Below are 19,477 nucleotides of genomic sequence, written 5' to 3' on the forward strand. Positions count from 1 at the left end.
ATTGCAAATGGAAAGAACAAAATGTTTGAAAGTACTGTCTGATCAGGGTAACTTTTACTTTGTAGCTTAACTTTTATCTTTTGTAGGCTCAGCAACACCCCAAACATTTTTCCAATTATAAGCCTATTTTTATTTTGAAAACAAAGTCTGTTGCATTGTTTCACCAGTATTCTTCCCTAATAATAATATCAGGGAGACTTGCTGTTCCTCTCTCTCAAACAGGTCATAAAGGTTCAGCATTGCTTCAGGAGTTTTCCTAAATAAAGCCACTCATTCCCAGCTGGGCCCAGAGTGGATGTTACAAAAGCGCTTACATGAAGACACAGCAAATAGGCATCGATTGCTGATATCATTAAGAGTAGAGAAAATGTTCTTTTATTTTACCAAAAAGCATGCTGTAAAATTCTGAGTGCGAACACAGTGCTATTCAGAAGATAATTCTCCATATCAGTATAAAAACCACCAGAATCGTCTATGAAATGATGAACCTTTTTTTTGTTTTAAAATTTCATTCCAAAAATATCTGAGTATAAGATTGTATTAAGTGCAGTACTAAATACAAGGATGAATAATGGAAGTTTCTGGAAAGCTAGCTCTCTTTGCCTGTTTCTACTCTTTGTTTAATACTGGATCCAGCTTGATTACCACACATTACACAGAGTTTACATAACGTTTTATATTTGTTTTTAAAATATAACTATTAAATAGCCTTGTATATGCCTGAGTGACTATCTCAAAGACACTTGGTAATGTTAGCTTATTGGTCTGAGTTTCTTAGAAGACTAGAAACACTGTCTAAAAAAATTTTTTTCAAGATTTTATTTATTTATTTGAGAGAGAGAGAGTATGTGAGAGACAGCATGAGAGAGAGACAGAGACAGAGCACAAGCAGAAGGGAGGGGTAGAAGGAGATGCAGACTAGCCGCGGAGCAGGGAGCCTGATGTGGGACTTGATCCTAGGACCCGGGAACAAGACCGAGCCGAAGACAGAGGCTTCACTGACTGAGCCATCCAGGGGCCCTGTCTAAAAAAATTTTAAGCTCTTCTGTGAATTCAGGAAGTATGCTCAATATTTATTCCTCTGCCTAAATTAATTACATTCTTTCCAATCATTCTCTATGGCCAATGTTGTTAAGGAGTATTATAGTAAAAGGTAAGGCAGAAAAAAAAAATTGTTGTGGATAGAAAGAAACTTTAAGATTTTAACAGAATCATGGAATTTTTGAGAAAGCAGATGATACATACTGAGTTTTCCAAGCACGTAAAATTTACCTTGGATTGTGTAAGTAATGCATACCTTCCTTCTCCCACCTTCCTGAACCCACCAATAAACCCTGAACCTGAGAAAAACATTTATGGTGATCAAGATTAAAACAATGGCATTTTTGGAATGTTGTGCTAACGCCAAGGGTTTAAACTTTTCTTTTTTGGAGGTAAGACATTTAAATCATTTTGATTCAGGTAGCTCCTTCCCCTGGGATTCATCCTCATTTTTGGACTCAACTTATTTTGACTCTATCTTCTCCAATTCATTTAGATGGGCCTGGCTTTATTCTCTGCTCAGAAGAGGCTCGGTCTTCAGAAGGTGCTTAGACCAGCAACTAGGAAAGAACCATTCCCATGTTACTTTACAGAGATTTTCCTTGGAATTTTCATCTTGATTGCTCTCACCATCAGAGTTAAAAGAACAAGAGAACTGAGCTTAGAATAGAGGCATTGGAGAAAATACACAAGTCCTCTGGGGACATCAGTCATTTTTTTTTTTCTCTTAAAGCCTTTAATTTATTACATGAGGCCCAACACATTATGGTAATCTGCTTTATTCAAAGTCTACTGATTTAAATGTTAATCTCATCGAAAAATACCTTTGTAGTACGTCTAGGTGCTGTGGCCTACCCAGGCTGGCACATAAAATTAAGCATCACATACTTCTATATAATTAGCCCCACTAAGCTAAAGACTTAAAATGTATACTTAACCTTTTCTCAACTGAAGATATGTAGAGAAGTCTCTTATTTTTATATAAGCTGATAAAAACTGGACAGCCTTGTCAGGTGTCTCATTCAAAAGAAACATATATACAATAACAATGAAAGAAAATCTTTGAAAAATATTTATTAATATCTCCAGCTAAAGGGAAACTTCTATTCAAAACATACAGCAAGAGCATTAAGTACAGTTTCCCAATATTTTTTCATTATCTAACATAATACAGCTACCTACAGTCTCTGGTCTCTGGTCTCTATCATATGTTTAAAATCCTCAAAAACTCTTAAAATTCAGCTTCCACTGATGCTTTTTCCCCTCTCTCTTTTTCTTTCCATTCTTTCACTTTTCCAAAGATAGTCTGTTATGGACTGCATGTTTGGGACCCCCCAAGATTCATATGTTGAAACTCTAACTTCCAATGTCATGGTATTAGGAAGTGTGGCCTTTAGGAGATGATTAGGTCATGAAGGTCATGAATGGAATTAGCACTCTTGCAAGGAGCTGAGGAGACCAGAGTTCTCATTTTCCACTAAGGGAGAACACAGCCCAAAGACAGCTGTCTTTGAGACAAGCAGCAGTCTCTCTCCAGACACTGAATCTGTTGGTACTTTAATCTTGGACTTTCCAGCCTCCAGAACTCTGAGAAATAAATTTCTATTGTTTATAAGCCATCCAGTCTCTGGTATTTTTGTTAGAGCAGCCTGAACTAAAACTCCCCCAATTATCTATCATTTATAATTCATCCTTTTTAGCCTTTCTAGTTTTCCTTCACTCATTACTCTGGTGGGCATCTAAAAGACCTGAGCCTGACTGACATGTACAGGAGAAGGCAAGGAAATGCTGAGAGGTTTTTAACACTCCAATGTTAACTATTTTTAAAGTCTTCATTGTATCAGGATTTTTTAAATTGCCGTTATTAGAGTTATGCCTGTGAGTTTGATGGGTGACATCTCTTTTTTCCACAGGTACATACCTTTCAAATTCTATCAAAACCTACCCACCCCACCTCCAGACCTCAACTTCATCTTTCATCCACTTCTCTTCACAGTTCATGAATTTCTTATAATTCCTGAACACACCACGTATCTTCTGATTTCTATGCTTTTACATGCTTTTTTATTTTAGTAAGCTCTCTTCTCTCATTTGCCTTGGTGACTGTCCACACAAAATTTAACACCCAGCTCAAATAACAGTCTCTGAAACCTTCACACACGCCCTTAAGGCACATTTCTTTCTCCTGTCTGGTTCCATTACACTACGTACATACCACAAACAGTGCTTTTCATATTACATTGGAACCATTGCTTTATCAATCTGTCAAATCAGATGGAATTACTTAAGGGCTAGAACCATATTTTATATATGGTTGCATCCACATTTTTATTAATCGGGACTTTTGACTACAAGAGATAGAAATTAAGTCCTAACAGAGAAACTAGTGGGAAACTACAGTTCACTAACTGATATGCCCTGGATTCTGTGATCTCAGGTTAGCAACTCTAAAGGAAAGCAAACCTTCCTTCCCAAACTACCACAGATTAATCCCCCTGAGTCACAGGTTCATCTGTGAATTTGTCACTATGCCAAGTACCATGATTAGCTCAACCTAAGTCAAATGCCTATCACTGTGGGCTCAGAGGACATCGCCTTCACGACCATTCCCCACCAGGACCAAAAGGTGAGGGGGGAGCTGATGTAAAGGGAGAAGATGCCAACATCAAGGGCAGGAGGGGATATGGCTGCGGTCAGACAGCTGAAAACCAGGGCAAGTGCAACTTGCTACCCTGGAACCTAGCACAGTATCTGGCACTTGATAGGTGCTAAATAAATGTTGAATTAATAAATAAACACTAGTTGTTCTCCTGTGTTTTAATAATGTGCTCAGGATCTTCCAACAGATTTAACACACATTGCATTTCCAAGGTCAATTACCCACAATAATTCACCTCAAATTTCACAATATTAAATTCTGATACTTCATGGACCAACCAGTTTCTCAAATATTTCCAACTTATAAAGGGAAATCTAATAGTAATGCCACTTAAAAAAATAATTTAGAAATCCTTCAAATAATCAATAAGCCTTATCAAGATTTAAACATACATAAATACACTACATTAACATACATATTTATATTCATGTGCACACATACACACATTTATATGCATGCACACATATATACACACATATAAAAAGAGGTCATTCTCATATCAGAGAAATAACTCTTAACGTAGACTCACCAAGCTATAAACTTGATGAAATTTGGTTTGCAATCTGCCCTACAACTACATACTAAAAATGTTCTTTTATTTTATTCTGTACACATAACAAATGGCGTTTTATCAGGCAAACCTTAGCTTTAAAGAATAATTCCTCCTGTTTGGGATAGTTTAGGCACTGTTTTGTCTCAGGAGAAAGTGGCAAGTGAAATGAACACAAAAGAACAATTGAATAAGAGATAACACAGTGAAGGTAAGCTTTCATGGCTCTTTTTTCAGATGTCATATTTAGATCACTCTTACATTATTGAAGGACACTGTCTTTAGCAATCAAGTTATAAAAACATCTTTAAGGGTGCAATCTTTATGTTTTAAAAAAACTGTAATTAAAACAAATCATGTTCTTTAACTTTGTTTGTTATAAAAGAAGCCATTAGCCTTAAAATATCCACTCACTTTTAATAAAAACCCAAGACTGACACATAATCAGTGCAAATAAAAGCGTAATCCCTCACAGTAACATTTTACAGTCTCTTATTCTCTTTTCACTACCTCTTATCCTTGCAGTTATTCTCAGCAGCACCAGAAACCCAAAAATTGTGTAGAGCAGATATTTGTCCCAACTTGTCAAAAATAAGCAACAGACACAGTTACATACAAATAAAGCCATTACTGAATCCACAGGAGCCGAACGAACTATACAAGGTGTTAATTAATTTTGCATTTCTAACATTTCAGTCATCATTTCCTTGGAAGCGGACACCTACGCCAAGAAGAGAAATGCAGCCACATGCAGCTATTAGGTACAAAAACTATTCTTAATATACAAATGCAAAACTTTTCTTGGATAACATTTATATTTTCCATTAGCATCTGGCTCCTTTTCCAATAAAGTTCAGTGTGTGTGACAGCCTTTCTTTCTGAAATGTGAAGGCTTTCTTTCCGTGAGCATTTCAAATGTTCAGAAATACCAACTGTGATTCAAATGATTTATAAGGTCATCACCCAAGAAAAGCCGTGGATACTCAATCTCCAAGTAGCCAAACTGAGGGAAAATTAAGGAGCGATAAATACGTGAGAGCGTATGTGCCGTGGGGGGGGGGGGGGTGCAGGCCCACACCTGGGGAAGTAGCTTCTAAAATACATAGTGAGACAAGGCAGTAATAAATCACAGAAGTAAAATGTAGAATATGAAAAAGAGATCTTAGTTCCTAAATATTTCTTTAGCCTTCCACACCATCCAGCACACTGCCTTACCCAAAGTAGGTGCCCAATAATTTGTTTGAATTGATTTGACAACGTGTAAGTAAAGTAAATTTGTGTCAGTATATAGAGCAATATACCTGTAACTAAGGTCTCCCTTCCAAAAAGAAGAACTTGTTCTACTTTTATTCTTAATAATATCACTGACGAATATTTGTTTAGGGCCTACTATCAACCAAATGGTGGAAGAAATGTTTTATATGGTTAATCTGATTCAAGCTCTAAAGCCCTCCTAGGTGACGGTCACTATTACTGTCCAGATTCACATGTGAGGGAAGAGAAGTACGAAGTTCTGAGGAACTCTCATTTACTGTGCCTTCCTCCTGGAATGCTCTCTCCCTAGTTCTTCCATAGTCCGCTCCTCCCCTGTCCTATCTCAGCTTCAATGTCTGCTCCTCACAAAGGCTTTCACTGAACACCCTTGCCACAAATAGTTCCACTCCATCCCATTTCCCTCACAGCACTTGACTAACATGTTATTAGATAGATAGATAGATGTAGATATGATCTCCAACCACTCCCTGTCCCCATAATTGGTCACCTGTCTCTCATGCACTCCCCTGGCTATAGCACTTCCCTCTCAGTAACTGCTTCTTCATTTGTCTTTTACACTCTTTACACTGTGTTGTCCAAGTTCTTTTTTCACCTTCTTCACCACTGCTTTCTCAGCGCTCAGGAAAGTGCTTAGAACATGATGGGCACTCAAGAAGAATGAATACAATGAATAAATTAATAAGTAGCATGGCTGGGAATCCAATAGCTCAGGTTTGGAGTCAAGTAAGTATCTGTTGGAATTCCCTCTCCACTGTTGTTAGCTCCAATATATATCAATTTTATATGTATATAATTTTACAAACAGGAAGAATAACACGGGCTGTGTCTTCGAGCTTACCAAGGAAAGCAACAAGAAGAAATAAGGCCAGTAGGCAAAGGCCAGGTCATGAAGGTGTATGTAAATGGATTAAGCAGTTAGGAATTTAGGTTAAGAAAAATGGGACACTATTGAAAGAAAGTGACATAATTTTATTAAATTGGCTTTTGGGGGCAGGGAGGCTGAGATGAGACGGAGGCTGGGGGCAGCAAGACCTACTGCAGTAGCCTTATTAAGAAATAGTCCACTATAAGGGCACCTGGGTAGTGTGTTAGTTGAGCATCGGACTCATGATTTCAGCTCATGTCCTGATCTCAGTGTCATGGGATCGAGCTGTGAGTCAGGCTCTGCACTCAGCAAGGAATCTGCTTGAGATTCTCTCTCCCTTTCCCTCTGCCCCTCCTGCTTATGTGCTTGCTCTGTCCTTCTCAAATAAATAAATCTTAAAAAAAAAGGAAGAAATATTCCACTATAAAGAGGTAATAGCAAGAAATATAGGAGAAAAATAAGAACATTTGAGAAATATTGTGCAGATATTTAGAAGGGAGAATCAACAGGACTTAATTGATTTTATACAGAATAAATGAAGAGAAAAGGAAAAAGCAAAGATAACTCCTGGGTTTGTAACTTGAGCAGCCAGATGCCAATACTGAGAAAGGAAAAAATAGAAAACTAAGTTCCCCAGAGCAGTGGAATGGGCAATGGGGCAATGCCGTGTGAAAGGCAATGAGCGGTGCGTGGGGAATATGTTGAGTTTGAGACCCCTCTCAGACCTCCAAATTGACAGATCAAGTACAAAGTTTTATACAGGCCTAGGAGTCAAGAATGAGTTCTGAACTGGAGCTGTAGATTTTGTCTTCATGAATATCTAGATACTCCCATGTCAGTCAGGAGGCGGTGCAAGGAAGGCACGTAGAATGAGACGGCCTGAGGAACAAAAGTCAAGGGAAGTATGGAGAACTGGGAGCTTTAAAAAGAGACTAATAAGAACCATTTAGAGGACAGGGAGAAAAGTAGGAGGTGCCCACAGATGCCAAGGAGTGAAGACTCTAGAATTACAGGAGCACAACAAGCCAAATAAGTTGTAAAGCACATGTGGATTGAATGTGGCCCCAACACTGACAGAAATAAAGCAGCAGTAAAAGTTGTTGATGTTCCATGGGGCACCTGGGTGGCTCAGTCAGTTGAGCTGCTGACTCTTGATTTTGGATATCAAGGTCATGGGATTGAGCCCCATGTCAGGCTCCACACTCGGCAGGGAGTCTGCTTGAGATTCTCTCTCTCTCCCTCTGCCCCTTCCCCCTACTCATACATACACTCTCTCTTTCAAATAAATACATAAATCTTAAAAAAAAAAAGTTAGTGATGTTCCAGGATGAATGGCCAGTGAGTTGGAGCCAGAATGGTGACAGGACATGGAATGGCAATGATAACTGTGAGGCTAGTGCTTAAGACTTTAACAAATGGCAACCGGGCATTCACGGCTGACGAGGATGCAGAGATGATAGAGTACAACCAGACGCAAGAGGCTCGCAGAGCAGGAGATTTTCACTTGGATAGAGGAGTAATGGTGTGCAAAGCAATGCACAGTAAAGATTAGCAAACCTGCCTCCCAACCTAGAAACACTCAGTTGGCCTTGAAAAAGTGTTTCTGACACATGGAACTACACAAGGTCCTGTTTCATCATAAGACACAATTTATTCAACTTCAAAACTTATGTAATGTTCTGAAAATTGTTATAGCTTTTTTTATATCAGGAAAATATATATGTGCTTATTGCTTAAAATATTTCATAAAAACTCCCACACATCTCAATGCTCCAAATAAGAACAGGTATGATTATCTTCTAGATTTTGAAAGAGAATGTCATGTGAGCCCCAACTTATGGAAGTAATTATGAAAAACCTGGATGGTAAACACATCTCTCTTTTCACCGAATTCTATCTCTTAGAGTTCTGAATTATATCTCACTGCTTTTTAAAACACCCAATTCATTCATTAAATCCTAGCAAATAAAAGGGCATTTCCTCTGGTCTTGGCAGGCTTCCTTAAAAATGTACTGATACTGAGGATAAGATTCATAACAGATTTTTCATCCACCAGAGGGAATGCATCTTGGAAATTATAAAGATCTCAACTTCGTAAACTTTCACACACATTTATTCTTCCATTCTGGGACTAGTACCCATTCATCTTTCAATCAAAACTTTAAAAGAGAATTTTATGTTTTAGCCTTAGATTTTCCATGTTACTAAGAGTTTTAAATTATCTGTGTAGGATTTTCCTTTCTACACAACCCTTTTAACCTTGATCTCAATAAACACAAATTTTAACTAAATTAGCTTCTTTGATGTTTGCATAAGGTAAAGAATCCAAGGTCACAGATTTTCCTTTAGAATCTGAGATGAAAACGAAAAATTAGCTCACATGCATTAAATCAAAATTTATAGTTACAATTGACAACATGAGTCAGTTACTTTTCCCACCATACTCCCACAACAAGAGGAGATAGGCATTTGGATTAGGTAGTGCCAAAAACAGAAAAAAAAAGCTATCTCTAATGCTTCATATCAACTTTCTCCACAGTTCCCAGAATGAGGAGCCCACAGTTCAACACAAGAGAGTTTATTTAAATAAAGAATTTGCTTTCTATTCATTTCTAAAACTGCCATGGTCAAATAACCTTAGGCACATGTTAAAAAACAAAAACAAAAAAACATTGGTGACTCCATACTCTAGTCTGAGCCTAATTTAGAGTCTTTGAAAATAAGCAGTGAAGGTAGACATTATAGGACTGCAAGAGGCCGAGAGACGAGTCAGTTATTCTGCTATCCTACATGGTTGCCCACCCCTAAACCCATCTCCTACCCCCACCCCTTGGTTGGTCCTTCTACTAGATCCCAGGGGATCTAGTAATGTGGTCATGTGTCCAGGCCCAGGGGAGACAATGAGTACTCTCTGATCTCTAGCTTCTATTGCTTTTAAAGGTGTCCACAGGATGCGGCTGGAGCCAATAAGGCATAAATAAAGTTTCCTTGAGAAATTTGATACATTTTTGCTTTCCTGGTGAGAGGGGATAGATGTCATTGGCTGCTCTTCTCCTTCCTCTGTCAAGACGGGCATAATACCTGGCATACAAGCAGCCATCTTGTGGTCAAGAGGCTAGCAGGTACAGAAAGAAGGATCGGCAGAATCAGATGGCAGAGCAGAAGAGGAGAAAGCATCCTGATCTCTGATAACTTGAACAACTGAACCAATACCAGAAAATTCCACCCGTGGATGTTTTATTTTATAAGAAGAATAAACACCTACTGATGTAGGCCTTTTAGGTAGGTTTTCTACTATTTGAATCTCGATGTATTCACAAGTAATGTACCCTTGTGTTACTTTCTCACATTAGTCATCTTGATTTTAACACTTTGTCCAATTTTTTTTCCTTTTTTTAAACTTTTTTTCAACTGTCCGAGCAGATTCAGATATTTCTCCCACCCAACACTTTATGGAGTGTGACACTAAGGATGAGTTCCTTCAGCTTTAAGGACTATTCTAGCCCTTTCCTTTCCCAGGGCAGTAGTTATTGAGTATAGCAAGGAGAGTCACAAATCCCTACTTCATTCCACGTGGGTTCATTGGTCAGGTCCCACATTAAATGGCCGACTAGAACAATTTGGGGATAGAAAATCTTGGAGGAACTTTGAAAACCTCTATTTCTTATTTGCCAGGATGTAAAATATGTCATTCAGGGAATGGTACACACAAATATTTTCATAGCTTATTAAAAACAATAATTCACAGAACCATTATAAATGTATGTTTTTTCCAAGAAAGAAAAAAAAAATCATTACCAGTAAGTGCAAAGTTAGAGGGAGCCTCAGACCTCTGAGAGGGAAGTTGATCAAAAAAGTAGGATTGGTCTCTCCCTTGATAGGGCAAAAGGCAAGAGGTAAAAAGCAATGTTCAGAGTTTCCAGAGACTTTGTGGAAAGTGCAGAGCAAAGGGAGCAGTGCAGGAGAAAATTGTAATAGGAGACAGCATCATTGAACAGGAATGCCTTCAGCTTAGATTAGGGCATGAGGCAGCTGATTCGGAGGCTTCCAGGAAGCTATTTGAGGTCTCAGGGCTTGACGGCCTGTAGGTGGTATGCTCAGGGGCATGAATGGAGGCCATTCTCATACTCTGAAAGATTGATGAAAGCCCTGCAGGAAGTCTTAAAATGGAATATAATATTTTCTCCTGTGTCCCCCAGTGCCTAGTAAACAAGTAATCAGTGTAGTAAACTCAAATGAACTTTTTTGAGAGACAATGTCTTTAAAATATAGTTTTTTATAGTGCACGTTTATGCAACCTTTTCCAGGGTAAAGCAGTTTTATAAGTGCTATGTTCTAGTTTTGATTTTTCTTCCCTACGTAAGTGACTATGCAGCAAGTCTACTATTGACAATGGGAAGTATCCATTGAAATAAGTGTCCTGAATATCTTCATTATTTAATCTAACCTAATTTAATTTAATGTAATTTATTGATTCATTCATTTTAGCATTTAGTAGGTTTTCAACGACATAAAAACAAGGAAGTAGAAGTGAACACAATCCCACCATCTAGACAGCAACATAGAAAATTCAAACAGTAGACAACTGCTTCCAACTCTCTTACCAATGGTAACCATTGTTAGCAGTTTACTCTGTCTGATTCCAGACTCTCTTCACCGTCCTCCCTAAAAAAACCTGACAACTTTTTGGACATCTAGCAAGATTCTTTAGTGTTATCTAAAGAGTACCAACTTGTTTATCAGCTTTCTTTTTTTTCCTTCAAGTTGCAGATACTTAATCAGTGTAAACCCCAACACAATACACCAATATGATTTCATGAGTTTAGAGGGGAAATATTTCCTGGATGAGTGGAAAATTGTGTGGATGGCTTCTGGAAGACCTTCATTCTAAGCAGCTTTATAATGAAACATGTCATTTAGAAGTCTGGACCTTCTTTCTTCAGTTTGCTGTAATCTACATTCACTGAGTAGAACTTGCATTGATCATTGGGACCCAGTTCATTCCAGGGTTCTGGGTTACTCTTCCTATCCCAACTGACATCTTGAATGAACAATGCCAGGCACAAGACATACAACACTGATCCACTACCTCCTGCCCCAATAAATACAAAGACAGGGATCAAGCTTGGATGCTTCTTGACCTGACCAAGGATCTGGCATAACATGGTTGCATCAGAGGCCTCGGGTCCAGATGAAGAAAGAAATCAAATCTGCAAGGCCTGGCACTAGGTAATCCCTACACTTAGTACTTACCAGCTTTCTAAAGTAAGTACATTGCACCCTCAACTAATGATGCCAGACACAAGCATTCCAAGTCCTCATTAGACAATACAACAATCCCAAATTACCCATGTCCTTGAAAGTTTGATTAAACAAAGTGATTAGCTTATCCTTGAAAGTTTGGTTAAACAAAGTGAATTTATTTGAAGGAGATAAAATGTTTTATTATCTCTTCATAATCTTAATTTCTGTGCTTACATCAAATGATACAAATTTCAACATATCTATTGCCTTAACTGTTCACTAAATGATCTTTATGTGGTTACTTTGTAATCTCATGAGGTTAACATTCATCTTAGAGTTAAAGGAAATAGCTATTTTATTTTATCCTCCTTATTTTTACTAAAATATTGTTTTGGACACTATCCACCAATCACTCACTCTCCCTACATAAAAAACAAAGTGAAAAATATATTTTCTAACTTATTGCTGAGAGAAGCATGACTTCCCCTAAGCAAATGACAAGCATCTTCTGCCCATCCTCCCCCCCAGGGGACAGGACAACTCTACCCAAACAGGGTTGCCTGAGTATCAGCATGGCAGGCCCCTCCCCCAGAAGGCAGGCTGAAAAACAAGAAGCCCACATCCTTAAGGCCCCTATAACACAAGTGCACCTTGCTTAGGTCCTGGTCAATAATTTGGGTTCTGTACATCCCTGCAACCTATCCTCATCAGAATGACAAGGAGGAGGAACCCCCAACAAAGGAAAGGAACAGAGACTGTGGCCTCTGCCATAGAACTAATGGATATGGATATAACCAAATTATCAGAAATGGATTTCAGAGTAACGATGGTCAAGATGATGTGTATTAATGAAAAAAATATTAATGAAAATATTAACGAGAATATAGAATCTCTAAGGGCAGAAATGAGAGCAAATCTGGTGGAAATTAAGAATGCTATGAATCAAATGCAGTCTAAACTGGATGCTCTGATGGCCAGGGTAAATGAGGCAGAAGAACGAATTAGTGAATTGGAAGATGAGATGATAGAAAAGAAGGGAAAAGAGGGAACATGGCTTAAAAAACTCCAGTTCCAAGAAATAAGACTACAGGAGATTACTGACTCAATGAAACGTTCCAATGTCAGAATCATCGGCATCCCTGAGAGGGTGGAGAAAGAGAGAGGTCTAAAAGAGCTATTTGAACAAATTGTAGCTGAGAACTTTCCTAATCTGGTGAAGGAAACAGGCAGTCATGTCCAAGAGGCAGTGAGGACCCTTCCCAAGATCAATGAGAACAGACCAACACCACGTCACATAATAATACAATTCACAAATCTTAGATCCAACAATCTTGAAAGTGGCCAGGGGGAAGAGAATCCACACGTACAGAGGGAGGAGCATCAGAATAACATCAGACCTGTCTACAGAGACCTGGCAAGCCAGGAAAAGATGGCAAGACATATTCAGAAAACTAAGTGAGAAGAACATGCAGTCAAGGATTCTTTATCCAGCAAGGCTGTCATACACAATGGATGGAGAGACAAGGACCTTCTAAGACCGGCAGAAACTGAAAGAATATGTGACCACCAAGCCAGCCCTACAAGAAATATTAAGGGGGGGGTTCTATAAAAGTAAAAAGAGCCCAAGAGTGATACAGAACAGAAATTTACAATCTATAGAAACAAAGATTTCACAGGCAGCATGACATCATTAAAATCATATCTCTCAAAAATCACTCTCAATGTGAATGGCCTAAATGCTCCCATAAAACACCACAGGGTTTCAGATTGGATAAAAAGACATACCCATCCATGTACTGTCTACAAGAGACTCATCTGAACCTAAAGATACATCCAGACTGAAAGTGAAGGGATGGAGAACCATTTTTCATGCCAATGGACCTCAGAAGAAAACTGGGGTAGCAATTCTCATATCAGACAGTATCTTCTTTTCTGATAACAAAAACTGTGTCACTGACTACATCTTTCCAAATTTAATTCAAGAAAACTGAGAGCTAAATTTAAATGTAATTTACAATAACCTGATAAATCCTTATTACTTGCATATGTGTTCTTTTTTTCTCTTGACTTGACTTTCTACTTTTATATTTTCTCTGGACTTGTCTTTTTTATTTCTGCATTAACATTTATTTATATTCTTATTGAAAATGTCTTTAATTCTTCCAAAAAATATGTAAACAAAAAAATAAAGCCATAAAATTATATAGATAAGTTAATGGAGATAAATGAATATTAAAACTATTGTTTTCCCCTACTGAAATCTAAGTTTTCTATTTTCTCCCTTTCATCTGCCAATTCCCTACCTTCTCACTGAAATGTTTTGGAAACAAACTAAAAATCTCCAAGCTAAGAAAATACAATGTTTTTTCCCTCATGTAAGTATCCTTCCTCTGAGTATGTCCATTCTACATTTATAAATAAAATTTCCACAAAGCTCTTAAAAAAGCCAATGTGAAACTTTTGGCCAATTCAGCCAAGGTGATTAGATCAGGCCAAAAGAGTGAACAAAATTAATTTTAAGGGTACAGTTCTGGGGCTGGGCCAGGCAGCTGAGTAAGCCACAGCTCAGACCCCACCAAATGTACAGAGATCATGAAGGTGGTGGAGGTTCCAGTGGATCAGGTTAGGGCAGAGATCGACTGGCAGGGAGGAGAGGAACCCTGGCAGTGGGTTTGGTAAAAGGAGAACCAGACCTAGGAAAATCTATCCAGGAAGAAGTTATAAGCAGTTATTGTATGATCACAGCCAAAATTAACTTACTTACAAAGCTTCACATTAGAAACCAATTCCTAATCTTGTGAAGCAGCATAGCATAGTAAAAAGGCTGACCTGAGTTTGTTTCCCCACTCTGTCACTTACTAAATGAGTGACATAGAGTCTTTCTCAACATCATGGATTTCATTTCCTTATTTATGAAAAATGTAAATAATAATAACACATATCTTAATAATACATAGGTTATATAAGGATTATATATATTATAAATATAATCATGTATGTTGTATATGTGTATGTATTTATTAATTTATTTAATTAGGATACAGATAATGATAAATGATGTTGTTTCTACTTGCCTTTAATAGTATTGCTGGTCTTAGATTTGCAATAGAAAAATCAGAAGGGCTTGCTTTGAACTTGGGTCGGAGAGTGGAAATGAGAACATAGCTGAATACAGATGAGTCTACTATCTGTCCTTTAGAGTTCAAAACTGGTTATGGTATTACACTGCTTTTCTTCCAGAGAAGAGCTTTAGGAATACATATTGAAATATTCATATAAAATGATATGATGGCCAGAATTTGTTTCAAAACACTCCAAAGGGAAGAAGGAAGTGGTTGGGAGTATAGGGATAGAACAAGATTGATTGGTCAGGAGTTCAAAATGGTTGAAACTGAGTGATGGCTACATGAGAGTTAATGATGCTACACTTCTCTTACAAACATTTCAATGCAAAGTTACAATAAATACAACACGCATACATAAAATACTGTATTAATCATAGATCAAATAAAAATGAAAATTAAACTCTTGAAAATAATTGTTTTGCTGTAATATGCTATCTGTGCAATTATTTTTTTACCCAAAAGTAACCTTTTAGAACTTAGACCAACAAAATTGGATGAAGTATATGCTTTAAATAAATAAATATAAATCTTTACAGCATTTATTCTACACATTCTTTTTTTTTTTTTTTTTTTTTTTTTTTTACTTTCGGTTCACATTAGTGGGATGTTAGAAAGAGACAATCAAAAGAATTCAGAGTGGCATTGTGATCTGAGCAAATTGGCCTCTTGGTGAAAAGAATTAAATTAAGTGAAAGTAACATTTAAAAAAAGTATTTTCTTGCCAGGTCATTACTAGAAAAAAGAGATGTGAGACTAATCAGGGATAATGGCAAGAAACCAAGAACTCTGAAGAGTAGGTGTTAAAGGAGGTCTGAGATAAAGCTGAAATAACTTTAGTAATTTATGTAGATGATACAATGAAGCTAAGAATAGGGAATGTGTGTGTAATAGAATCAGGTTAATTAGAAGGAGGGAAATGACTTCAGAAAAGCACACTGAGTTCAAAATTGGAAGCAAAACTAAAGAAAGTAGATATGTAGACATTTTAGGAGAACATTCTGAGAAAAAAAAAATCAAATGTTAAAGGTATTGGAAATTTTGAAAGGTGACGACAAGAAAAATGCCAAGCTGTCCTGCAAATACAAAGATTTGAAGGATTGATCATGGGCACACAGCACCTATTTCTGAACTCTTCGGGCCAGGGGTGGGTGAAAGGGCCAAAGTACCATTGTATGAGAGACTAAATGACCTCTCTGCAGTAAAGACACATTTCAAAAACTCCTTGGTACCTCTACAGCAACACAGACTCCACCAATGGAGGATAATAACTCTACAAAACATAATCCAATCACCTCTTGAACCTTCAAATTGCATGTTACAGTTAATAGAAGTATTGATTCAATTGTCAGAGTCACTATGCAATTTTTCATTGAACAGAATCCTGGATAGTGAAAAGTCTAAACCTGAGTACAAATGAATAATGCACATTTTTTTCTTGATTTTGCCATGATATGGGGAAAACCTTACCCTGCTCCTCACACACACACACATACACACACACACACACACACGCACCGCACACGCACACAAACACACAGTCAATACCAACTCAACCCTATTCTCATCGTGTCAGTTCCTACACAGATTAGTGACAAAGGTTACAGCCTTTGAATTCAGGTAGATCTCAAGTCCTACCCTAATTCTGCCATCCACTAGCTGTATTATTGCAGTTGTGATCCTTAACCTATCACCTACTCCATAGGATGGTTATAAGGATTGAATGAGATAACAATCACACAGTACTTAACCTGGTTTCCGGCACATAATAATTTCAAGTGTTGGTGGTTTTCTCAGGCTGCTATTAGAAAGAAGGAGCCACTGATCAGACTCAGAAATGTGGTAAAGTGTTGCTGGGAAATCCTGAGGAAGAACAGCTACAAAAACCAGTGAATGTGATATATCTCAGCCACCTCTTGGTGACATCAAGCATGTTGCATGAGCAGATCTCACTGAAAATATTAACCAGTAGAAATTTGCCTATATAATATGATTTTGGGGACCAACTCAAATTATTCTTCTGTCACTCCACCATATTGCCTGAAATTCTCTCACGGGGACAATTCCTTTGGGGAAAAGATCATGAAAATAAGAATTATACCGTAACTCATTTTTAATCCCCAGCACCTAGCACAATATCACACAAAGAGTAGGTGGTTAAAAAATAATTCTTAAAATTTTTTGGGTAAATATATATTACATATATGCTATGCCTCAGACACTGCAAGGCTTTGGGAGGACAACAGTGAACAAAACAAATGGAGTTGCTACCCTTACAAAGTTTATGATTTAGCGAGTAATAAAACTGTTTAGGGGCACCTGGGTGGCTCAGTTGATTAAGTGTCTGACTCTTGATTTCCACTCAGATCATGATCTCAGGGTCGTGAGATCAAGCCCCGCATCAGGCTCCACACTACAGGTGAAGCCTGCTTAAGAGTCTATCTCCCCTGCCCAGGGGCCCATGGGTGGCTCAGTCGGTAAGCGTCTGCCTTCAACTCAGGGCATGATCCCAGTGTTCTGGGATTGAGCCCCGCATCAGGCTCCTCCGATGGGAGCCTGCTTCTTCCTCTCCCATTCCCCCTGCTTGTGTTGCCTCTCTCGCTGGCTGTCTCTCTCTCTCTCTCTCTAATAAATAAATCAAATCTTTAAAAAAAAAAAAAAAGAATCTATCTCCCCCTCTCCCTCTGCGCCTCCCTGCCCCTGCTCAGAAAACAAAACAAAAAACCAAAAAAAATCTGTTTAGAAGTTTGGATCATGTGGCCTTCAAATTTTGTTAATGTTTTTCAATATATAATTGATAAACCTTCTACTATAATTTAAGATAGCTGTATTAACTACTATAAAAAGTAACAAACATGCTAAGCAAAAAGACCTAAAATTCATTTTTCTTAAAATGCATTTTAAAATGTCTAAAACTCCCCTCCTCCCATTCCATTCTTATTCCATTCACACAACAGCTTCACCAAATGAGCCAAATGTGATCATTTTCAGGTGCTCTTCAGGCTCATTTTCCAATTTTAAGATATGATCTTCTCTAGCACACATTTATGACTGAGTTGCCTAAGCAGAAGTTGGGGAAAAGGAAGGGTGGGCTTAAGCAGAGATCATAAAAACCATTTTGAAACATAAATTGGAATATCACCTCCTCAATGACCATTAAAAGGTTTAATGTCAAAAGAGGAAAACACTCTGTAGGGAAAAACTGTGAAAACTATGGAAATGGGCCAAAAGATTAAAAGGCGTCCAATGAAAACAATGCATTGTTTAAAACATGCTCAGGGGTAACTTTTAGGGAGTTTGTGCCTCTCATTGTCTTTAGATATTTTATAATTCTGTAGAAATAGACATTAACTGGCAGAAAACATAGTAATCCGAAGAATTCCTGGTTATAGGCATGCAAATAAATTCTGTCCAATGGAGGTTCAATCAACTTCCCTTTGCACTGTTGAAGTCAGCTTTGCTTCTATTAAGCAAATTTAAATCAGCCTCTCTGATGAGCTTATACGTTAGGTGGCTCTTTAGACTCTCCTTTGTACTGATTAACATCTTTTCCAGTTCCTTCATTAGTTAATGAGTGAAATAAAACGTTTGACATGTATTCATTCTATATTTGTGGGAGTCATGATTCTATTCTCTTTCAGCATTCATCCTTTATGAACAAACCAAGTGAGAAATCTCTACTGTGGTCCTTATAAATCCTTTCTCTTAAGATAAGCGAAGACTGAGACAAGTTGATCCATAGAAAGTGTTATTTGATCTAATAAAAGAGTACAGTTCCTGTGGGCATGGAAATGATAAAACAATCGTTTTACCTCCCTGAAAGGAGTCAGAAAGGGCATTTCGAAAGTCCTGAAGGAAATATGCCTTGCCTGTAGTAGAAAAATAATAATTATATTAGCTGCAAACTATTAACCACAGGCTCGTTTCAGAAGGCTATGAGGAACTACAGAATTATAAGCCAGTAGGCACTTATGATTGTATAGCTCTGTTTACAGATGTTCATCTAAAAAAATGAGTCAAATCGTATTAGTTTACTAACAGAGATTTTACCTCACCAAAGTTATGCCCGCATCTAAGTGCATTTCCCTTACTTCTAGAAGTTACAGAGCCCATATTCATTTCTGTTCCTTTTTTGTCACATAATGAAGTCACTCCAAAAGTGGAACAGCATTTCTTTCTTTAATGTGCTCCTAATGTGATTTGTTAAATCTAAGATAATTTATGTTGCTGCTAAATTCCCATTATCATGTCATTACTCTTGGCTTGATTATTTCAAAAATTGAACCTGGTTAATTATTTGAAATTGGCCGCATGACAGGTCTGAGACAGTGACTCTACCCACAGGAAACAAAGTATTAAAAGGCCCAAAGACATTTGCTCCAGGTCCCTGGAAGAAATAAATCCTTGAGTCAGATAAAACTAAGATTTCTAAACATGGGCTTTTAAATATAAACATATAAAGCATATAATTCCCAGATGTTACTGGTGTATGCCTGAAGATTTGAAATGTTATGAATAAAGAAATGGAGGTGAACAGACCTAGAGAGATGTGGGATACATAGTTAACAACCATACTTTTCTCATCATATTTAGTAGAAGCGTAGCCTCCCTAAAGGCTTGGAAACCCAGTTCATTCCCATCGGCATCTGATTCTTAATCTATGTAATAAATAATAACACAAAATGACCTTCAAGATCCTTTCAGGCACTTTAAAAGTATAT

At 37.6% G+C, this 19,477-nt stretch overlaps 1 protein-coding gene and 1 long non-coding RNA gene across 4 annotated transcripts in view; both read right to left on the bottom strand.

Annotated features, from left to right (window-relative positions):
- LOC125281515 (uncharacterized) overlaps positions 1 to 19,477 on the bottom strand; it is a 290,038-nt gene that overhangs the window by 170,899 nt on the left and 99,662 nt on the right. The window lies entirely within an intron of this gene.
- Positions 11,210 to 11,572, bottom strand: LOC113256704 (cytochrome c oxidase subunit NDUFA4-like). Its single transcript, XM_044384825.3, has one exon. It carries the CDS (start codon positions 11,553 to 11,555, stop codon positions 11,307 to 11,309), a length of 249 nt encoding a protein of 82 aa, XP_044240760.1. The 5' UTR covers positions 11,556 to 11,572; the 3' UTR covers positions 11,210 to 11,306.

This window comes from Ursus arctos, unplaced genomic scaffold (genome assembly GCF_023065955.2).
Source record: "Ursus arctos isolate Adak ecotype North America unplaced genomic scaffold, UrsArc2.0 scaffold_4, whole genome shotgun sequence".
NCBI lineage: Eukaryota > Metazoa > Chordata > Mammalia > Carnivora > Ursidae > Ursus > Ursus arctos.